Consider the following 24,106-nt stretch of genomic DNA (forward strand, 5'->3'; position numbering starts at 1 on the left):
AACCGAGGCTTTTTTGGATGATGTTACATATGCTTCTAGAAAGGATATCTAATATCTTAATCTTTGCCAGGCACATACTTCCACTCAATAGATAGTAATATGTTTGTCACTCAGAAAGATGAAAACAGAAAAACAGATAGATTCTGTATGTAGCATTTATGGATCTGGAGAGAGCATAAAATAGGAATGATAGAGATGCTGTTTGGAAGATCTTAAGAATATATGGTGTGGGCAGTAAACTGCTAGCTGTGAGTTTTCATCAAGGATGTAAGGCATGTGTACGAGTAGGAAGAGTGGAGAGTTACTGTTTCCAGTGAAGAGTGGTCTCCGGCAGGGGTGTGTGATGTCACCATGGTTGTTTAATTTGTTCATGAATGGGGTGGTTAGGAAGATGAATGCAAGAGTTTTGGAGAGAGGGGCAAGTATGCAGTCTGTTGGGATGAGAGGGCCTGGAAAGTGAGTCACTTATTGTTTATAGATGATACAGGACTGGTGGCTCATTTGAGTGAGAAACTGCAGAAGTTGGCGATTGAGTTTGGAAAAGTGTGTGAAAGGAGAAAGTTGAGAGAAAATGTGAATAAAAGCAAGGTTATTAGGCTCAGTAGGGATGAGGGACAAATTAGTTGGGATGTAAGTTTGAATGGAGAAAAACTGGAAGTGAAGCGTTTGAAATATCTGGAAGTGAACTTGCCAGCAAATGGAACCATGGAAGTAGAAAAGAGTCATATGGTGGGGGGAGGGGGCCAAGGTTTTGGGAGTGATGACAAATGTGTGGAAAGAGAGAATGTCATCTTGAAGCAAAAATGGGTATATTCAAAGGAGTAGTAGTTCCAACAATATCATATGGTGGCGAGGCATGGGCTATATATGGGGTTGTGCAAAGGAGGGTGGACGTATTGGAAATGAAATGTTTAAAGACAGTATGTGGTGTGAGGTGATTTGATCGGGTGAGTAACGAAAGGGTAAGAGAGTGGTTGAGAAAGCAGAAGAGGGTGTGTTGAAACGGTCTGGACATATGAAGAGAATGGGTGAGGAAAGACTGACAAAGAGGATGTATATGTCAGAGATGGAGGGAACAAGGAGAAGTGGGAGACCAAATTGCAGGTGGAATGACAGAGTGAAAAAGATTGTGAACCGTATACAGAAGGGTGAAAGGCATGCATGGAATGGAGTGAACTGGAACGATGTGGTATACTGGGGTCAACATGCTTTCAATGGACTGAATCAGGGCATGCGAAACATCCAAAGTACACTATGGAAAGGTCTGTGGGGACTGGACGTGGAAAAAAGTTGTGGTTTCGGTGCATTACACATGACAGCTCGAGAATGGGTGTGAGTGGATGTGGCCTATTTTCATCCATTTCCTGGCATTATCTTGTGGGCACAGGGGGTAGCAAAGCTGTTTTCAGTGGGGCAGGGTGTCAACAGGAATAGATGAAGGCAAGTAAGACTGAATATGTACATCTGTACATATGTATGTGTAAGTATATATGTATATGTTATATGTATGTACATGTACATGTATGTGAGTGTATGTATATGTGTGTACATAAATAGATGGGTCTTTCTTCGTCTGTTTCTTGGTGCTACCTCACTATCATGTGAGACAGTGAACAAGTATACTAAAATAAACATTATACTATTTACAGATAATCATGAGGAAAATGAAATACGTGTATCATGTTTCATCTGCCCCATGGATATCAGCAAATTATAGATCATGCGCACCACTGTGACCTTTTGCAATATATATATACATGTATATTCAGTAAACCCTCGATTTAACAGCACTCGATATACAAGATACCGGATTTAACTCTTAATTGCCCTCTTTTTCAACTCCTGCACCTTCCTCTTGATCTCTTACTGCTTTCTTTTATACATCTCCAATCATTTGCACTCCTTCCTTGTAAGTACCATCAAAATGCCTCTCTTTTCTCTTTCACTATAAATCTTTCTGCTTTAACTACACTTCAACTGAGTTACATTGATTTAACAGACTTTCAGCATTAACAGACACCCCTTCCCACCTATTAGTCAGTTAAATCGAGGATTTACTATATATGGTAAATACAATCCTACCTCAACATCGAAGTGATGCTGTATTGGGAGTAACTTTGTTTACTGTGAGGGTGTTCAGTGTTAGTGGTTGTTATACAGCCAATGACTGTGCTCGTGCTAGTGGTTGTTATGCAGTCAGTGACTGTTCTCGCGCTCAGTTTTTGTGATTTGCAGCTTCATAATTTTGGCCTGATATCCTATTTGTATGCACCCTCTCAGTATTTAGTCCATCTTGAGTACTAGGTTTTTTTCCAAGTGGAAGTTCTAAGGTGATGTTCTCTACATTTAAACTAATGTACACAAAGAATAAATCCAAGTATGTCTGTTCCTCACACCTTGATAAATTAAGAACAATTTCTCTTGCACATTCTTGGTACTTCAACCACCATGATTTCAAATAAATATGCTGATCTATGGAGTCCCAGTCTATTTTCCTGTGCTTAGTTGAAGTCCCCTAGATTGAGGATGTAGTTTGTTAGTTTGCACCTGACTCCCTCATTATGGTATTCTGGTGACTGAAAATTCTCTGTCAGCTCAATGTACATGTTACATAGGTCAGTCATTATGATGATATCCAGACCATCAATGATCCTCTTAGAGACATGGTCAGCAAGCTACTGAAATGCTACTTCATAAAATTCTGCTTTCCTTGGGATCTTCCAGCAAAACCAGTGATTCTGGTCTATCATGTGTGCAAGTGCTATGGCTCACTTCATGGTATTTAGCTTCAGTGAAAATCAAGTCTTCAGCCAGAATATACAGGTATGCCATTCTATCTACCTACCTATATGTCAGATGCCTGTTCCCATCCGGAACTCCCTCAAGGGGTGGACACAGCAATAGACTCTCCATAACTAGTGAACTCCAGTGTCACTTCCAAGCTTTAGACATGTTATTTTCCACTATAAAAGATTAAGGCACTTGTTTGGGTTGTCATGCATTGTGATTAAGTCTATTGTCATTCTCAAGATCATCTAACTAACAGCTGGCAATGGAAACAAGCATATGGTAGTGCTGCAAACTGAAGTACTGTGATGCATGAGCTCTCAAAAAGCGTGGAACTGAAATGACACAGGCTTGCCTAACCATACAATAATTTTTCTTCTGCAAAATCATGGGTTTTTACTAAGTCCTCTTGATACTAATGATGACATCTTGAGTGATATCATCAACACATCTTTAAAATAGGATAGAAAAATAATGGCACAAGAACTAGTTACAATGGAAACCTTGCTTTCACCTCGACAGATGAAATGAAACAGAAAAATATGATGGTGTATGGTTTAGTGTACTTGAAAAAAAAATAAGTCTAGGGGTTGGGATGGCAAACTTCTTAGAGTTTGCTCTACTGAAATAAGATGGTAATCAAATTATGAAGTAATATCTTAAAAATCCCAGCTAACTATCAGGAATGAGAAATGTCCAGCACTCCTCACAAAAGAATAACAAAAGTTACTCTATATATCTCTCTGGATAGAATACAGAATGACATATAGACATGAACATCACTGCAACTTTAAGAGCATACAGTGTATCCTGGATGCAAATAACACTGTCATGCTTCTATCACTTTCAAATATTACATTTCTATGACTACTTGTTAAATATAAGTCAAAATGACAATGCAAGTTACATGCTATAACAAGCAGAAATATTACCTCACATGAACCAGGAACCCCTTAGTAGCATTAAACTAAAGTTGCAAGGGCTGCAATAAAATAGTATACTTCTGGATATAGCCCACAGACTATCAAAAACACAACCCCTCAAGCTGTGATGGGGGAAAACGGTATAAAGCATAAGACTGACGGTATGACTACACACCTTTACATAGTCTGCCCCACACATATGGTTGAGTACACCCTCTCCCTTATTGAAGATAGTGGTGTGAAGGGAGCCTTCCATGTAGTTCAGGAATTCAGCCATTGCCAATGCACCTACACCATTAGCTCCATCGAACAATATTACTGGGTCATAGTTGCCATTGGAAATACCAGATGAACGCAGTTTTACAAAGGCCTGGGCAATCTTCTGGTAATATCCTTTTTCTGTTGGTTCGCCATACCTGAAAAATATTTATATAATCACAAATATTTTACAGACATTCTGGGAACAAGGTTATATAGGCTTTCTTATGAAAGTTAGATACTAAATCTTTTATAAACTATTTTCAACATAAACAATTGTATGTACAGTCAGCAAAAAATGTATCACTACACTTACCATGATTTACAATTCAAAACATGGGATGAAGTTTTACTATATGTTCCCAAATGCTGTTATTCATTCGAATGCATGCTTTCACTATTTTGCAATCACACTAAGAAGACTCACTGTTTTGCAATCACTCTATGAAGACAGGAAACTACTGGGTACCATTGCAGGTATGAAGGAACTTCCCTGAATGGAATAATAAGATACTACTATATTCCTATCGTCTATTTCCTATATTGAAAACTTTTTTGCATTTTTGAAAAACATATATATAATTCTTTACAGGAATACATGATTAAATCAAATTCATAAAACATTGAAAAAAATATTTGGAAAATCAGGCTGGGTTCGAAAACTTACACTTCAAAACAAGTACAATGCAGTTATTTCTCAGTAAAATCATATTTCAATTGTGTTTCTTGTGGTCTCATTATTTCTGCAATTTACTCTCTGAGGATTCAATGATGAACAGAATGGCTGCTACAGCCACCTTCAAGTGTGATTCAAATATGTATGTTGTGAAACTATATTCATATCTTTTGAATATTTCGTGCTTTAGTCCTGTAACGAAAGGAAAATTAGACTGAATCTGTTTAATGATTCCCTTACAAGATAAAATAATGATGTGCTGATAATCAGTATATTTATGTCTACCTGTTGAAATGTTTCCCCATCAAAAACATCATATTTTCTAATATTATTAATCAACTCACTTCCTAATTGTTTACATTTCATAATGAAAATGATCTTTGGTAAAAGGCAACTCACCCCTTTAGCTTTCTAAAATACCTTTTAAAATGAGTGTCATCAAAGTAGTGAACTATACTCATTTGTCCTACTTCAATAAAGAGATAATTTTTTGTATCATTTCAAAGATCTAAGCGAAAGAAAATTGTATGAAGAAAGATTTCATATCACATAAGAAAAACAAAAAAATTATTAGAGGTACTAACCACACCAAAACACCTGAAGTAGACCTGCTCATTTTGAATTTCATCAAACCAAAGGATGGCCATACTTTTTTTTCCCAACTGTACTTAAATATGCTTGCGCCTGTATGTTCATTTCATCCCCTACATGCACACAAGTAAACATGAAAAGACACATTCCAATGGTACGCATCAAAAATTCATTAAATGAGGGAGAAGGGGGAGACATTGCCCAACTCCATCTAGGCAATAGTATTTCATCCAGCTGAAATGGGCTGGAATTTTAGTTTTTTAGATAATAAGAGAGCCCCTCCATTTCTAAAAAAACACTGTGCTGGAGTTCCCTAACACCAGTGGCCTGTTAAATGTGAGGTACAAAAGGTTAGGCAGCAGCAATAGAGTCTACAAGTTAAGCTGTGGAAAAAGGGATGAGCACCTGAGGGTGATGGCTCTGAATTTAAATTGGATGACTGGTGATAGTAAAAGGATCGAGCTTGTGGAAAAATCTAAAAGTTATAGCTTGGATGTGCTGGGAATTAGGGAAACCCATATCCTTGGGCAGGGTGTATGGAGTAAAAAAGGATATGGTAAATGCAAGTTGTGGGAAGCTATGGAAGGAGGAGTGGTATGGACAGGAATGAATGAAAAATATCAGGGAAGATAGAAAGAAGGAAGTGTATTTGTGCTCTCACCAAGAGTATGGGAGGATGATACAAAGCATGGATAAAATGGATCAGGAATAGTTTGGGTGAAAGGAAAGACTGGAATTGTGAAGCATGGAGGGGTATGTGTATATGCACCAGTGAATATGAAGACTTTGTGAGGTAAGGGTGAAATGAAGCATTTTTGGAGAAATCTGAATGATTGCATAAATGGTTTTGAAAACAGAGAGGAGGTTGTAATGAATAAATGTGAAGGTGGCACTTGATGAAACTGGAAAGATACTTGGTAACTGGGGAGTACCTGGAGTAAATGAGACTGGAAGTTATCTTGTAGATGTCTCTGCAAGAAGGTTTTATTCCTTGCAAACACCTTTTTTCGGCACAAGATGATCCACAGGTATACAAGGATGAAAAATGAAGAAAATGAAGAACAAAGTGTTTCACTGACTATGTGGTAGTGGATGAAAGTTTGAGAAAGGATATGCTGGATTCTAAAGTTGTGAGAGGATTCTTTGGAGCCTCTGGTGCAAGGAAGGATAAGGAGGTAAAAATACTGGTAAGCAAGATGAACCATCTATTTGAAAGAAGGATGACCAAAAGTCTAAATGGAAGTGCAGTAAACTGTAGTCATGTGTGAATGATGTGTTTGAAATGTTTAGAGAAAGTTTATTTAAGGTTATAGAATTAGTAGTTGAGTACAAGGTCCTGAGATATAAGAATAAAAAGGTAAATGCCTGGCAGATGGAAGAGATTACAAATGCTGTGGAAGAGAAGTAAAATGCATGTGGTAGATTGCTCAAAAGGAATGCATCAGTGGAAGTTCTGTAAAGGAGAAGGGAAGAATATAAGAATGTATGCAGAATGTTAAGAAGCTGAAAGAGGAAAGCAAAGAAAGAGTAGATGAAGGTTTTGGAAGAAAGATGAGAAGTTTAAGGAAAATAAGAAATTTTACTTGAAGGAGGTGAAAAAGGAAAGTGGAGGATGTATGTGTGGGAAAGTTAATCTGAGATGTAAGGAGGGGAGTTGCTGAATGAAAAGGAGGAAGTGAAAGGAAGATGGATAAAGTATTTTGAAGAAATGATGAATGTGGAGATGGTGAAACAGCAGCTGTTACATGTATGGGCAAGGAGGATGGAAATAAAAGGATACAAAAGCAGAGGCCTATAGCAAGAAGGGAGGGAAAATGAAGGTAGGAAAGGCACCTGGAGTAGATGGAATTATTGCTGAAATGTTAAGAGTACAGAGGAGAAAGTGTGATAAAGTAGATTCATTTGATACGTCATTTATCATCGAAAGAGATGCTTGCACTTCAAGACTGGGTGGAAGATATCACTGATCCTTTATTCAAAGGAAAAGGTACGGATGATGTATGAAGCAATTATTGGGGAACAAGTCTGTTAAGTATACTAGGAAGAGTAAATGCAAAAAGAGTGTTGGAAGTGAATGAATGCAGAAAAAACAGGAGCAAGGGGGTTTTAGAAAAGGTAGGGATGTATGGACCAGATTTTTTGGCAAAAATGACTGTGGAAAAGTATCTTTATATACATAAATGCCCATACAAGGACATATACATATCAACACATACACATATACATACATATACAAAGACGTACACATATATACACACGTACAAATTCAAACTTGCTTGCCTTCATCCATTCCCGGCGTTACCCTGCCCCACAGGAAAAAGCATCGCTAAACCCTGCTTCAGCTTGGCAGTGCCAGGAAAACAGACAAAAAAGGCCACATTCATTCATGCTCAGTCTCTAGTTGTCATGTGTAATGCACCGAAACCACAGCTCCCTATCCACATCCAGGGCCCATAGAACTTTCCATTTTTACCCTAGGCATTTCACATGCCTTGGTTCAGTCCACTGACAGCATTTTATTGACCAGCCCTTGTGAAGTGACTGCTGTAACCAGGATTTGAACCTATACGCTCAACCCTGGGTGGCCCCTAAATGTGTCGCAGTCAGGAACTCCCTTAATGTTAGTTAGCTATAATGGAGGGCAGTTTAACAGTTATGAAATTTGCCAACTTATGCAGAAAAATGGGACTGACCATGGTACTTGTGCTTCTTTTCACCTCAGCTCTAAGGGATTACGCAAAGAGCTGATCAAATATTCAAAAATGGGCTAAAAGTAAATGAGAAAAGCAGATATCAAAACAAGTTTGTCTATGTTATTCAGACACAGATGTTTATCAGAGTCTACAACTGGTAGTACCTGGGCAGAGTTGCTAATGGGTAAAAATCTATAGTGACCCCTTGATCTACTGAGACCAAACTTAAAAGAAAGGGAAAAAGGAAAGAACGAAAAAAATATACGGGCGTCTAGACCTTTGAGGCAATTTAGGGTATGTGATGAAGAGTTTGAGAAGAATTATAGATTTAGGGGAGCTCATTGGGTACCAGGAGTTGTAGTGGAAGTAACTGGACCCCTGTAGTGGAAGTAACTGGACCCCTGTCATATATGATAGAACTTTATGATAATTGAGTAGTCTGGAGACATGTTGATCGAATAAGATTTAGAAGCATAAAGCTGCCAAAGCATGGAGCTCTGAGGGAAGTCAACATACAGGAGTGGTGTGAGGATCATAAAAGTGATGCACAGCAGGCTACAGGAGAAATGAGTTTTGGGCAAGTTGTGATGCAGGAACCTGATAAAATGACTGAAGATCAAAGAGAGGGAGGGTAAGTTTTTCAAGCTAAATACAATCTGCAGGGAGAGATATGGAGCAAATTCATCCTGTATAGTTCCTTCAGGAAGCCCAGTGAAAATTGAAAAAAAGGTATGGAAAAGTCATATGACAGTAATATCAAGGTGTACAAAATTGTATGCAATACATTGAAAATTAAAAAGAAAAAGCTACTTCACTGTACTTATACATAACTTCAAAGATGTGCATTTTCTGTTTGTTGTAATTAAATTCTGTATTACTACAATAGAGCATGGAGTTAGTAAATTCCTTGATAATGAATGAGGTATAAATGCTATTAAACACATTATTTTATGCATACTATTAGTTCAAATTTAAGGGGGAAAGGGAGTCAAAACTTTATGGGGACTAAATACTTTCCTCTATGGCCTAACTGGGTTCTGTTTACAAAACATACTGTCCAACAGACAGCTCTTGCTACCAGAATCTTTCCCAGAGTAAAGGAATCCTTTATGGACTACTGAAGTGTTTGATTGAAACTACCTTAACCAATATACTTTGCCAAATATCAATGTATGAATGTAATCTTGAGGTATATTATGAATATTTTTGGCAACATTTTTGCTTTTCACAGCTATTACAATGGACTATCAGCTGAACTCTCATCCTAGATTTACTTAGTGCTCAGTTCATGGCAATCTATTTAGGGGGTTAACAATTCAACTCATGAGACACCTTGTGGGCCACATGTGTACAACTCAACACACATGGATTCTCTGATTAATTCTTAACCCTCAAATAGACTGCACTATTTTGAATGCTACTTACATCTAAGAGGCAATTACACCTGCATTACCACCACACACACAAAATTACTAAGATACTTGAGGGAATGTGCAATATCAAAGAACAAAGTTTATTTTAGGACAAAAGAAAATGAAGTATGAGAAGAGACACCATCATAACTAAAAACATCTATTGAGGAAAGGAAAGTTAGTTGAGAAGAGAAGACCCCCTTCAAAACCATTAACAGTTTTGATAAAGTTAACAAGAAACAGCTTTCTACAATGAATATGTAATATTATTTCTTCAGAAGCATAAAAATGGAAAACAAATTTGGGAAGAATGAGCATATGGTGCATGTATTGACAAATTTGAAACCTTGATAGTGTATCACAAATACGAAGTCCTTCCTCATAAGCAAAATGAAATATCAAAATTAGGTAGGAAAAATATTTACATACCCTTGTTATCTAAGTGTTCATTCATGAAGGTTTGAATAACACATTCATCTAACAAAAACAAAAATAATTACTCACTTCCCATCATCATTGTGGCAAGTAACCACATAATGCAGTATTGGGGTGGACACAATTCCAAAGTCTTGAAACTGTCCACCTAAAACAGTCACACCAGCAACAACTGCATCACGTAAACGTTTGCTGCTAGGCCTGAAAAAAAATCATACTTTGATTATTTTGTAAAGTCCAACAATGTATCATCATCAGATTCACACAATCTCCATCCAACTATCTCCTCATCAAATAGAACAAATTGAGCCTCTATCGTTTCGCAGGTAGTGCTGCTGACTGTAATGCATTCATGGGCTGTTGGGATTGAAAGGGTAAGAGAGATGTGTGGAAATAAAAAGGGTGTGGATGAGAGAGAAGAGGGTGTGTTGAAATGGTTTGGCCATATGGAGAGAATGAGTGAGGGAAGGTTGACAAAGAGGATGTCTGTGTCAATATACCGGGGTTGATGTGCTGTCAATGGACTGTGAAATATCTGGGGTAAACCATGGAAGGGTCTGTGGAGCCTGGATGTGGATAGGGAGCTGTGGTTCCAGTGCATTACATATAATAGCCAGAGACTAAGTGTGAACGAATGTGGCCTGTTTTGTCTGTTTTCCCGGTGTTACCTCAATGAAGCAGGGGGCTGCAATGTGGTTTCCTGTGGGGCGGGGTGGCACTAGAAATGAACTGCAGGCAAGTAAGTATGAATATGTGAATGTGTATATATGCATGTCTGTGTATGTATACATATGTATATGTGTATATGTTGATATGTATGAGCATGTATATGTATATATATGTGTATATGAGTGGATGGGCCATTCTTTCTTCATCTGTTTCCTGGTGGTACCTCGCTGACATGGGAAATGGCAATCAAGTATAATAAATGAATAAATAAATAAATATGTATATGAGTGAATGGGCCATTCTTCGTCTGTTCCCTGGTGCTACCTCACTGATGCAGGAAATGGCGATCAAGTATAATAATAATATTTACACGTGTATAAATGCCCATACATGCATATATATCCATATATATATATACTTGCTTGCCTTCATCCATTTCCAGAACTATCCTGCCACAGAAAACAGCACTGCTATCCCCTGATGCAGCCGTAACACTCTTTGAAATCTATTTCACACTCAACACTCATATTTTCATTTTTTTCTGAAGTATGTGCTATTTCCATTATGAAAACTTTCAATATCATTCATCAGGCTATGCATACGCTGTCAATACTTCCAAAAGCACTTATCAAAGATATCTTTTTTTTAACATACCTGGTATCACAACCAACAAACACCAGTGCCTTCTTGTTCTTGTCAATTCCAGCATCCTTGACAATCTCCTCCAGCACATCAGATATACCTTCATCTGAGGCATTGACCAAAGTGGTAGCATATACTTCCCAAGCTGGTGCTAACATTTCTCCTTGGGGATCCACTAATTTCACCCCATTGTCTGGTAGAGGATTGTGTGAAGCAGTGATCATAACACCAATCACAGCTGAAAATTTTACAATCTATTCTTTAAACTGTTACATTTTTGGTCAAGTTCATTCATCATATTTGCTTTTTGCTATAGTAATCTTAATGTCATACATCCTACATAATTTTGATAAATGAAATTAATCTTCTACTACTACAGCTTGTATCACCTTTATGATAAAAAAAAGGGATTGTACAAGCTGACCTTGGTCACCCAGGAAAAAAAATAATGTTATGAAAATAGTAGAAACTCTCCTTTCTCCCTGTGATGGTATCATTATTACTAAATCCACAATGCACCACAAACTTGTGGTCTATCAATAATGCTCAAATATCTCACTCTTCTTAAAAAACTGCTGGTATGTAGAAGAGATTTTTTAGACGTAAATGGGCTGAGAGGAGCAGTTGGCGGGATGTCTAATCACTACCTTGTGGAGGTGAGGGTGAAGGTTTGTAGAGGTTTTTGAAAAAAGAAAACGATGTTGGGGTTCGGGAGAAGAGAATGGTGAGAGTAAGTGAACTTGGAAAGGAGACTTGTGTGAAGAAATACCAGCAGAGATTGAGTGTACTATTGCAAAAGGTAAGAGTAAATGAAGCAAGGGGAGTAGGTGAGGAAAGGGAGGCATTTAGGGAAGAAGTTATGGCATGTGCAAGAGATATATATGGCATGTGAAAGGTGTGAGGGGGCAGATTAGAAAGGGTAGTGAGTGGTGGGATGAAGAAGTAAAGTTGCTAGTGATAGTGGAAGTGAAAAGAGAAGTGTTTGGGTGGTACTTGCAAGGAAAGAGTGCAAATGACTGGAAGATATATAAGAGAAAGTGGCTGGAGGTCAAGAGGAAGGTGCAAGGGTTGAAAAAAGGGTCAAATGAGAGTTGGGGTGAGAACAAATGGGAACATCAGTGAAGGGAGCAAAAGAAGTGTTAACAGGCAGTGATGAAGTGAGGAGGAGATGGAGTGAGTATTTTGAAGGACTGTTGAATGTGTCTGATGACGGAATGGCATATGTAGGGTGTTTTGCTCGTGGAGGTATGCAAAGTGAGAGAATCTTGGAGAGTGGTTTGGTGAAGGGAGAAGAGGTGATGAAAGCCTTGCATATGATGAAATGCAGAAAAGTGGCTGATATTCCTGTTGAATTTATTAAGAAAGGGATGACTGTGTTTCTGACTGGTTGGCAAGAATATTTAATGTATGTATGGATCATGGTATGGTGCCCGAGGATTGGCAGAATACATGGATAATGCCACTGTATAAAGACAAGGGGGAAAAAGGTGAGTGTTCAAGCTACATAGGTATAAGTTTGCTGAGTATATCTGATAAGTTGTATGGGAAGGTATTGATTGAGAGGGTGAAGGTTAGTACAGATCACCAGATTAGGGAGTACCAATGAGGCTTCAGAAAAGGTAAACGATGTAAGGATCTGGTGTTTGCAATGAAGAATGCGAGAAATATTCAAAAACAGATGGATTTGTATGTGGCCTTTATGGATCTGGACAAGGTATAAGATAGGTTGGATAGAGATGCTTCATGAAAGGTCTTAAGAATATATGTAGTAGGGAAGCTGGCAGAAGCAGTGAGAAGTTTTCATCAAGGGTGTAAGGCATGTGTATGGGTAGAAAGAGAGAAGAGCGAATGGCTCCAAGTGGAGATTGGTCGTTCAATTTGTTTATGGACATGGTAGTGAGGGAGGTAAATGTGAGAGTCTTGGAGACTGGGGTGACTTAAGGGTGAGGCAATAAAAGGCTAAGTGGCACTAGAGTTCAACAGTCATAGAGACTTTTGTTGTGGCCATCTCCTTAAGGGAGTTGCCAAAAGGAACAGGCATCAGAGATAGAGTGAAGAGGTTGACAAAGAGCATATACGTGTCAGAAGTGGTGGTGGGGGACACAGAAAAAGAAAGAGAGAGAATGAGGACATATGTGCCAGAAATGGAAGGAACAAGAAGTGAGTGACCAAACTGGAGATGGACAGTTAAAGTGAAAAATATTCTGAGTAATCAGGGGCAGTCAAGGATGAAAGTGAGAACATTAGCTGGGAGAGCAAAAATGGGTATGTTTGAGGAAACAGTGGTTCCAATAATGTTATATGGTTGCGAGGCATGGGCTATACATAAGGTTGTGCAGAGGAGGGTGGATGTGTTGGAAATGAAATGTTTGAGGACAATATGTGGTGTGAGGTAGTTTGATCGAGTAAGTACGAAAGGGTAAGAGATATGTGTGGTAATAAAAAGAGTGTGGTTGAGAGAGCAGAAGAGGGTAGATTAAAATGGTTTGGTCACATGGAGAGAATGAGTGAGGAAAGATTGACAGAAAGGATATATATGTCAGAGGTAGAAGGAACGAGGAGAAGCAGGAGACCAAATTGGAGGTGGAAAAATGGAGTGAAAAAGATTTTGAGCAATCATGGCCTGAACATATTGGAGGGTGAAAGGCATGCAAGGAATACAGTGAACTGAAACGATGTGGTATACTGGGGTCGACGTGCTGTCAATGGATTGAACCAGAACATGTGAAGTATCTGGGGTAAACCATGGAAAGTTTTGTGGGGCCTGGATGTGGAAAGGGAGCTGTAGTTTCGGTGCATTACACATGCCAGCTAGAGACTGAGTGTGAACGAATGTGAACTTTGTTGTCTTTTCCTAGCGTGCATGGGGGCAGGGGGTGCTGTTTCATGTGTGGTGGGGTGGCGATGAGAATGGATGAAGGCAGCAAGTATAATACGTATATGTGTATATATGTATATGTCTGTGTATGTATATGCATGTATACGTTGAAATGTATAGGTATATATATATATATATATATATATATATATATATATATATATATATATATTCTTTTCTTTTCTTTCAAACTATTCGCCATTTCCCGCATTAGCGAGGTAGCGTTAAGAACAGAGGACTGGGCCTTTGAGGGAATATCCTCACCTGGCCCCCTTCTCTGTTCCTTCTTTTGGAAAATCTAAAAAAAAAAAAAAAAAAAAAAAAAAAAAAAAAAAAAAATAAGAGAGGGGAGGATTTCCAGCCCCCCCGCTCCCTCCCCTTTTAGTCGCATTCTATTTTCTTTTCTTTTAAACTATTCGCCATTTCCCGCGTTAGCGAGGTAGCATTAAGAACAGAGGATGGGCCTTTTTTGGAATATCCTCACCTGGCCCCCTCTGTTCCTTCTTTTGGAAAATGAAAAAAAAAAACGAGAGGGGAGGATTTCCAGCCCCCCGCTCCCTCTCCTTTTAGTCGCCTTCTACGACACGCAGGGAATACGTGGGAAGTATTCTTAATCCCCTATCCCCAGGGATATATATATATATATATATATATATATATATATATATATATATATACCATTTCAAAACACCCTCTTCTGCTCTCTAAACCACACTCTTTTTATTACCACACATCTCTCTTACCCTATTATTACTTACTCGATCAAACCACCTCACACCACATATTGTCCTCAAACATCTCATTTCCAGCAAATCCACCCTCCTGCACACAACTCTACCCATAGCCCACGCCTTGCAACCATACAACATTGCTGGAACCACTATTCCTTCAAACATACCCATTTTTGCTTTCCGAGATAATGTTCTCGACTTCCAAACATTCTTCAAGGCTCCCAGAATTTTCGCCCCCTCCCCCACCCTATGATTCACTTCCGCTTCCATGGTACCATACGCTGCTAAATCCACTCCCAGATATCTAAAACACTTCACTTCCTCCAGTTTTCCTCCATTCAAAAATACCTCCAAATTGACTTGACCCTCAACCCTACTGTACTTAATAACCTTGCTCTTATTCATATTTACTCTCAACTTTCTTCTTTCACACACTTTACCAAACTCAGTCACCAGCTTCTGCAGTTTTTCACATGAATCAGCCACCAGCGCTGTATCATCAGCGAACAACAACTGACTCACTTCCCAAGCTCTCTCATCCACAACAGACTGCATACTTGCCCCTCCTTCCAAAACTCTTGCATTCACCTCCCCAACAAACCCATCCATAAACAAATTAAACAACCATTGAGACATCACACACCACTGCCGCAAACCTACATTCACTGAGAACCAATCACTTTCCTCTCTTCCATTGACAGCACGTTGACCCCGGTAAACCACATCGTTCCAATTCACTCTATTCCTTGCATGCCTTTCACCCTCCTGCATGTTCAGGCCCCAATTGCTCAAAATCTTTTTCACTCCATCTTTCCACCTCCAATTTGGTCTCCCACTTCTCCTCGTTCCCTCCATCTCTGACACACATATCCTCTTTGTCAATCTTTCCTCACTCATTCTCTCCATGTGGCCAAACCATTTCAAAACACCCTCTTCTGCTCTTTTCATTTCCACACATCTCTCTTACCCATTCAGTACTTACTCGATCAAACCACCTCACACCACATATTGTCCTCAAACATCTCATTTCCAGCACATCCACACTCCTTCACACAACCCTATCTATAGCCCATGTCTCGCAACCATATAACATTGTTGGAACCACTATTCCTTCACACATACCCATTTTTGCTTTCCAAGATAATGTTCTCGCTTTCCACACATTTATCAACACTCCCAGAACTTTCGCCCCCTCCCCCACCCTGTGACTCACTTTCACTTCCATGGTTCCAACCGCTGCCAAATCCAGTCCCAGATATCTAAAACACTTCACTTCCTCCAGTTTCTCTCCATTCAAACTTACCTCCCAATTGACTTGTCCCTCAACCCTACTGTACCTAATAAACAAACAACCTTGCTCTTATTCACATTTACTTTCAACTTTCTTCTTTCACACACTTTACCAAACTCAGTCACCAGCTTCTGCAGTTTCTCACCTGAATCAGCCACCAGCGCTGTATCATCAGCGAACAACAACTGACTCACTTCCCAAGCTCTCTCATCCACAACAGACTGCATACTTGGCCCTCTCTCCAAAACTTTTGCATTCACCTCCCTAACAACTCCATCCATAAACAAATCAAACAACCATGGAGACATCACACACCGCTGCCGCAAACCTACACTCACTGAGAACCAATCACTCTCCTCTCTTCCTACTTGTACACATGCCTTACATCCTCAATAAAAACTTTTCACTGCTTCTAGCAACTTGCCTCCCACACCATATATTCTTAATACCTTCCACAAAGCATCTCTATCAACTCTATTATATGCCTTCTCCAGATCCATAAATGCTACATACAAATACATTTGTTTTTCTAAGTATTTCTCACATACATTCTTCAAAGTAAACACCTTATGCACACATCCCCTACCACTTCTGAACCCACACTGCTCTTCCCCAATCTGATGCTCTGTACATGCCTTCACCCTCTCAATCAATACCCTCCCATATAATTTCCCAGGAATACTCAACAAACTTATACCTCTGTAAGTTGAACACTCACCTTTATCCACTTTGCCTTTGTACAACAGCACTATGCATGCACTCCGCCAATCCTTAGGCACTTCACCATGAGTCATACATACATTAAATATCCTTACCAACCAGTCAACAATACAGTCACCCCCTTTTTTAATACACTCCACTGCAATACCATACAAACCTGCCACCTTGCCGGCTTTCATCTTCCGCAAAGATTTTACCACCTCTTCTCTGTTTGCCAAATCATTCTCCCTAACCCTCTCGCTTCGCACACCACCTCGACCAAAACACCCTATATCTGCCACTACCATCTAACACATTCAACAAACCTTCAAAATACTCACTCCATCTCCTTCTCACATCACCACTACTCGTTATTTCCTCCCCATTAGCCCCCTTCACCGATGTTCCCATTTGTTTTCTTGTCTTACGCACTTTATTTACCTCCTTCCAAAACATCTTTTTATTCTCCCTAAAATCAAATGATACTCTCTCACCTCAACTCTCATTTGCCCGCTTTTTCACCTCTTGCACCTTTCTCTTGACCTTCTGCCTTTCTTTTATACATCTCCCAGTCATTTGCACTATTTCCCTGCAACAATCGTCCAAATGCCTCTCTCTTCTCTTTCACTAATAATCTTACTTCTTCATTCCATCACTCACTACCCTTTCCTATCTGCCCATCTCCCACGCTTCTCATGCCACAAGCATCTTTTGCACAAGCCATCACTGCCCCCTTAAATACATCCTATTCCTTCCCCACTCCCCTTACATCCTTATGGTGAGAGAGCTGAAGAGTGTTTGCTGAGATGATGTGGACACATAGAATGATTGAGGAAAGACTAACAAAGAAGATTATTCATCACCAAGACAATCTCTTCTTCCAATCAATGGTTCACCCATTCCTGTTCTGAGGTGAGGCCATTCAGGCAAGGGATCAGGCATATTGAACTTGGATAAACTCACATTCCTGACTCCCATTCAGCATCTATCACAGCCTGCAATCATTGCAAGTACGTAATCCATGAGACAAGGCATTCCTTTATTCAAAGGAAAAGCTATAATTTTCCCTCGTCATCCGCTGATAAGTTTTTCTGGTCCTAAGCTACAGGTGTAGCTAACCAGTGTTGATGCTCTACCTTTCCTTCATTCCTCTGTTCTGATGGTACTATAGTTGTCTCTCCTACAGACAAAGCAACTTTCTTTGGTTCTCATTTCTCTTCTAACTCTACAATGGATGAATCTATCATTCCTTCACCCCCAATGCTCATCTTACTAATCCTATGCCCCTCCCTGTAATCTCCTTTTGGACTGTGAAAAGCACTTTTCTCTGTAAACACAAGCAAGGATTATAGTCCTGATGGCATCTATCCCTGCGTAGTTAGTGTGCACCTGTACTTGCTCGTTTTTTCCCAGTTTCCAATCATGTTGACAGCCCAATTCCCATTGTATAATGGGCAAAGGTATAAAATGTTTTGAGTGAAGCAGAGACTGGCTTTAAAGAATACTAGTTACCTGATGTGTCCTTGGCTCGCAAAACTGCAAGAAGACCCATGCGATACATGATGAAGTCCAGCTCATCAGAACTGAAAAAATATTTATACATATTAGGTAAGTACAAAAACAACAAAATAGCATGATTTAGGACATTGTTTTTGCACACGCTGTACCCAAAATGGCTGATGGCATCTGTCTGGAGAAATAAACACAGCCCACTTGATCTAGTTTAAATTCTCAAATCCTACATTAGCCTTCCATAGGTTCAGTTTTCATTTCTCTACATGTTACCATTTCTCATTCCCCATACCTTTATCTTTATCTATTCCTACTTTTCCACCTCAGTAAATCAGCTGAGCATAAAGAAACTGTGTGTATGTAGGAAACAAAACATACACACAAACAAAGTTGTCTGTTTCCAAGAAAGAGATGCAAAGAACACATAACATGACTAGACAGGAGGAAACAAAGATGATGCAAGCTTAAATATTTAGGCAGTACTTTCAGTAAATACACCAGAGTGGAATCAGAAAAACTGGTTGTGAATATGACAAATTTTAGAAACATCAAAAAATACTAGTAGAACAATATGACACCAAATGTAACACACAACCGAACAGTCCTCTCCATTCCACTGAGCCTTCCATTGGCAATGGCAACATACTGACTGTCCAGTGGGATTTCTGCTTCTTTACTTCCACAGTTATACTAAGAGCTCATTACCTTTTTTATCTTTTTAACCAGTACATAAGAGACAGTCCCATCATCACTTGAGGAAATGATAACAATTTATCTTCCTATGAGCTTTAACCTTCATCTAGGCACAAATGCCCATGACCAAATGCCTTTTATCAATAAAAGAACTGACACTGTTAGACTGTACCACTGTTTACTAATACAATAAAACTGTTATAGCAGAATGGCTAGCACAATGCAAGCAACCAAGATGAATTTTAGGTGAAGGTAATTAGGGCTGGTGAGAGAAAAGGCAGAGTGAAATATGAAAAAATCAGAGGGAAACAATAGTTTACATATTATGATGTACCAGCAAAAGTAAAGATCGAACACAACGATGATATGAATGTGTTGAGAATGGCTATTGCAGAATGATAAAGATAGCAATGATAGAGAACACCAGAGGTAAAGGGCAAGGAAAGAGAGAAATACCACAGTACATATATGAGAGGGCTGTCACAATAAAGGAATGTTCTGCAGGTGTGGAGGTACTGCCTCAGGAAGCCCACTATACAGTGAGAAATATCAAGTACAATGATAGAAATAAACTGACAGAAAGACAAAATAATATATTTCAACTGCTGAAACATTCTTCATTAATATGTTACTGCTTTTCTTACACACTACACTACAAGACATCTTCAAATATTTCATTTCATCAGATTTCTTTTACGAAATCTTAAATAATCTCTACAACGGCACAAGTCAGTTGTGATGCTCCATTTTTCAATCTTATCTGATGTGTATCAAGCCTTTAAAGGATACTAATATATCATTTTCACAGACATACTTCATGAAGCTGTACATACATATTTTTTTCATACATATTCACCATTTCCCACATTAGCAAGGTAGCATTAAGAACAGAGGACTGAGCCTTAGGGGAATACCCTCACTAGGCCCCCTTCTTTGTTCCCTTTTTTGGAAAAGAAAAAGAAAAAAAAAAAGGAGGGGAGGATTTCTAGCCCCCTCCCCTTTTAGTCGCCTTCTATGAAACTTAGGGAAGTATTCTTTCTCCCCTATCCCCAGGGATAACTGTACAATGCGGAGGTATATGAAGACGAATAAAGTGCATATGAACGTGCACCTTCATAGAACAAACACACCTCCAACACCTAAGAAGGTGCACGTTCATATGCACTTTATTCGTATTCATATACCTCCACGTTGTACAGTTAGGTTTAGTAAAATGCTATCTGCTGGCTATGTGTGCCCATTGGGAAATAACTGGTGTAGACCCAGTTGCTCACCAATGTGAGATGAAGGGTATTCGAGTAAATACGAGTACACAGTATTCGAAGTTATTTCCTATTAGCCAGGCCCATAGCGTAGCTGTAGCATTCCCGCCTGTGGCACAGGGGTCCCGGGTTTGATCCTGGCTGTTGGAGGTTTGTTTGTTCTATGAAGGCGCGCATTCATATATACTTTATTTGTGTGTGCATATATATATATATATTTTTCTTTTTTATTATATTTTGTCGCTGTCTCCCGCGCTAGCAAGATAGCAAAGGAAACAGACAAAAGAATGGCCCAATCCACCCACATACACATGTATATACATAAACGCCCACACACGCACATATACATACCTATACATTTCTATGTATACATACATATACATACTCAAACATATACATATATACATATGCACATATTCATACGTGCTGCCTTCATCCATTTCTGCCACCACTCCGCCACACATGAAAATAACACTCCCCTCCCCCCGCATGCACGCGAGGTAGCACTAAGAAAGAACAAAGGCCACAATCGTCCAAAGTCAGACTCTAGCTGTCATGTGTAATGCACCGAAACTATATATATATATATATATATATATATATATATATATATATATATATATATATATATATATATATATATATATATATCTTCTTTTCTTTCTTTCAAACTATCCGCCATTTCCCGCATTAGCGAGGTAGCGTTAAGAACAGAGGACTGGGCCTTTGAGGGAATACCCTCACCTGGCCCAATTCTCTGTTCCTTCTTTTGGAAAAAAAAAAAAAAACGAGAGGGGAGGATTTCCAGCCTCCCGCTCCCTCCCCTTTTAGTCGCCTTCTACGACACGCAGGGAATACGTGGGAAGTATTCTTAATCCCCTATCCCCAGGGATAATATAATTATATATATATATATATATATATATATATATATATATATATATATATATATATATATATATATATATATATATGGAGGTGGAAAGATGGAGTGAAAAAGATTTTGTGTGATCGGGGCCTGAACATGCAGGAGGGTGAAAGGAGGGCAAGGAATAGAGTGAATTGGAGCGATGTGGTATACCGGGGTTGACGTGCTGTCAGTGGATTGAATCAAGGCATGTGAAGCGTCTGGGGTAAACCATGGAAAGCTGTGTAGGTATGTATATTTGCGTGTGTGGACGTATGTATATACATGTGTATGGGGGGGGTTGGGCCATTTCTTTCGTCTGTTTCCTTGCGCTACCTCGCAAACGCGGGAGACAGCGACAAAGTATAAAAAAAAAAAAAAAAATATATATATATATATATATATATATATATATATATACCTATAAGTGAGCTTGGAACGGAGACTTGTGTGAGAAAGTACCAGGAGAGATTGAGTGCAGAATGGAAAAAGGTGAGAGCAAATGATGTAAGGGGAGTGGGGGAGAAATGGGATGTATTCAGGGAAGCAGTGATGGTTTGCGTAAAAGATGTTTGTAGCATATGAAAGGTGGGAGGTGGGCAGATTAGAAAGGGTAGTGAGTGGTGGGATGAAGAAGTAAGGTTGTTAGTGAAAGAGAAGAGAGAGGCATTTGGATGATTTTTGCAGGGAAATAGTGCAAATGACTGGGAAATGTATAAAAGAAAGAGGCAAGAGGTCAAGAGAAAGATGCAAGAGGTGAAAAAGAGGTAAGTTTGAATGGACAAAAACCGGAGGAAGTAAAGTGTGTTAGATATCTGGGAGTGGATTTGGCAGCACATAGAACCATGGAGATGGAAGTGAGTCACAGGGTGAAGAAGAGGGCCAAAGTTCTGGGAGCACTGAGAAATGTGTGGAAGGCGAGAACATTATCTCGGAAAGCAGAAATGGGTATGTTTGAAGGAATAGTGGTTCCAACAATGTCATGGTTGCAAGGTGTGGGCTCTAGATAGAGTTGTGCAGAGGAGGGTGGATGTGTTGGAAATGAGATGTTTGAGTACAATATGTGGTGTGAGGTGGTTTGATCGAGTAAATAATGAAAGGGTAAGAGAGATGTGTGGTAATACAAAGGGTGTGGTTGAGAGAGCAGAAGAGGGTGTTTTGAAATGGTATGGTCACATGGAGAGAATGAGTGAGGAAAGATTGACAAAGAGGATATATGAGTCAGAGGTGGAGGGAACGAGGAGAAGTGGGAGACCAAATTGGAGGTGGAAAGATGGAGCGAAAAAGATTTTGAGTGACTGGGGCCTGAACATGCAGGAGGGCGAAAGGCGTGCAAGAATTAGAGTGAACTGGAACGATGTGGTGTACCGGGGTCGATGTGCTGTCAATGGATTGAACCAGGGCATGTGAAGCGTCTGGGGTAAACCATGGAAAGTTCTGTGGGGCCTGGATGTGGAAAGGGAGCTGTGGTTTCAGTGCATCATACACGACAGCTAGAGACTGAATGTGAACGAATGTGGCCTTTGTTGTCCTTTCCTAGCGCTACCTCGCGTGCACGCAGGAGGAGAGGGGTGCCATTTCATGCATGGCACGGTGGCTGTGGGAATGGTTGAAGGCAGAAAATATGAATATGTACAAGTGTATATATTCATATGTCTGTGTATGTATATGTGTGTATACATTGAAATGTATAGGTATGTATATGTGCTTGTGTGGGCGTGTTTGTATATACATGTGTATGTGAGTGGGTTGGGCCATTCTTTCATCTGTTTCCTTGCACTACTTCACTAACGCAGGAGACAGCATATAACAAAATATATACATTAAAAATGTAATGAAATATATATATATATATATATATATATATATATATATATATATATATATATATAACGCGGGAGACAGTGACAAAGTATAAAAAAAAAAAAAAAAAAATATATATATATATATATATATATATATATATATATATATATATATATATATATATATATATATATAAAACCTATTAGGTTCAGTAGGGTTGAGGGAAAAGTAAATTGGGAGGTAAGTTTGAAAAGAGAAAAACTGGAGGAAGTAAAGTGTTTTCAACATCTGGGAGTGGATTTGGCAGTGGATGGAACCATGGAAGCGGAAGTGAGGGGAGACAGCGACAAAGTATAAAAAAAAAAAAATAAATAATTGAAAATGTTAATTTACAGTCACTCTCAGAATGCTATCAAATATCTTCCATGTCCTTACGACAAGTTCTGTATCTAATCAATCCTTATCAACCTTCACACCATTTATCTGATTACTTATAACACCTAAGGAACCCCGGCTCTCTCTTTTCTCGTTTCATGATCTCTTAAAGTATAGCTTAAATTCCCTATGACAAATACAGGTGGCTAGATAATGCCAAACTTCTGAGTTGAAGTTACTTAAAACTAATCTAATATTAATGTAAAATTCAGTAATTTACATATGTTAGCAAAAATTGACATCAGGTTTATCTTTGACAATCCAGATAAATTACTGGTATACAATAGTTTCTGTCGGGGATGTATGGGAAGACAATGTATGATACAGTCTCATATCAAACCTGCCCTTTGGTTGTGATGTGAAATTTTACCTCAGTTCACTGCAAGCATGTCTAAAAAGAAACAGATAGTCCTGTGGCTGATGGAAGTACCAAGAGGATGAATTCTATATATTCTCTAAAGAGTAATTACCAAGGAAATTAGAGAAGTGACTCAATTACAAACACAAAAAAGCTAAGCTATTGAAAGTTTATACTGACAGTGAAAAGCCTCAGTCTACAAAAAAGAAAAATACATTGCTTCAACCAAAGAACAACTATCTAGACAAAGTGTAATTTGAGTGGATAAAACTTCAAAAGACTTCATTTGCATGGTGGTATGATCATGTCCCAACCTAAGGTTTTTCATGATAAAATTACACTTAACGATCCCATGCAAATACTCAGGTTGTTTTACAAAATTCACGAAATGCCATGGTTTATGACTCATGGAGATGTGTGGAGAAAAACCATTAACTGTTTATGAAGG

The 24,106-nt window shown here is 39.0% G+C and overlaps 1 protein-coding gene across 1 annotated transcript in view; it reads right to left on the reverse strand.

Moving 5' to 3' along the window:
- The window catches only part of nst (phosphoglucomutase 3-like protein nst), a 38,627-nt gene that overhangs the window by 8,757 nt on the left and 5,764 nt on the right, over window positions 1-24,106 (reverse strand). The window contains exons 2-5 of the mRNA XM_071674697.1: window positions 18,198-18,268; window positions 11,099-11,324; window positions 9,845-9,976; window positions 3,886-4,126 (exon numbers count right to left, since the gene is read on the reverse strand). Coding sequence (XP_071530798.1) covers window positions 3,886-4,126; window positions 9,845-9,976; window positions 11,099-11,324; window positions 18,198-18,268 — 670 coding nt within the window. The remainder of the gene's footprint in view (window positions 1-3,885; window positions 4,127-9,844; window positions 9,977-11,098; window positions 11,325-18,197; window positions 18,269-24,106) is intronic.

This window comes from Panulirus ornatus, chromosome 20 (genome assembly GCF_036320965.1).
Source record: "Panulirus ornatus isolate Po-2019 chromosome 20, ASM3632096v1, whole genome shotgun sequence".
NCBI lineage: Eukaryota > Metazoa > Arthropoda > Malacostraca > Decapoda > Palinuridae > Panulirus > Panulirus ornatus.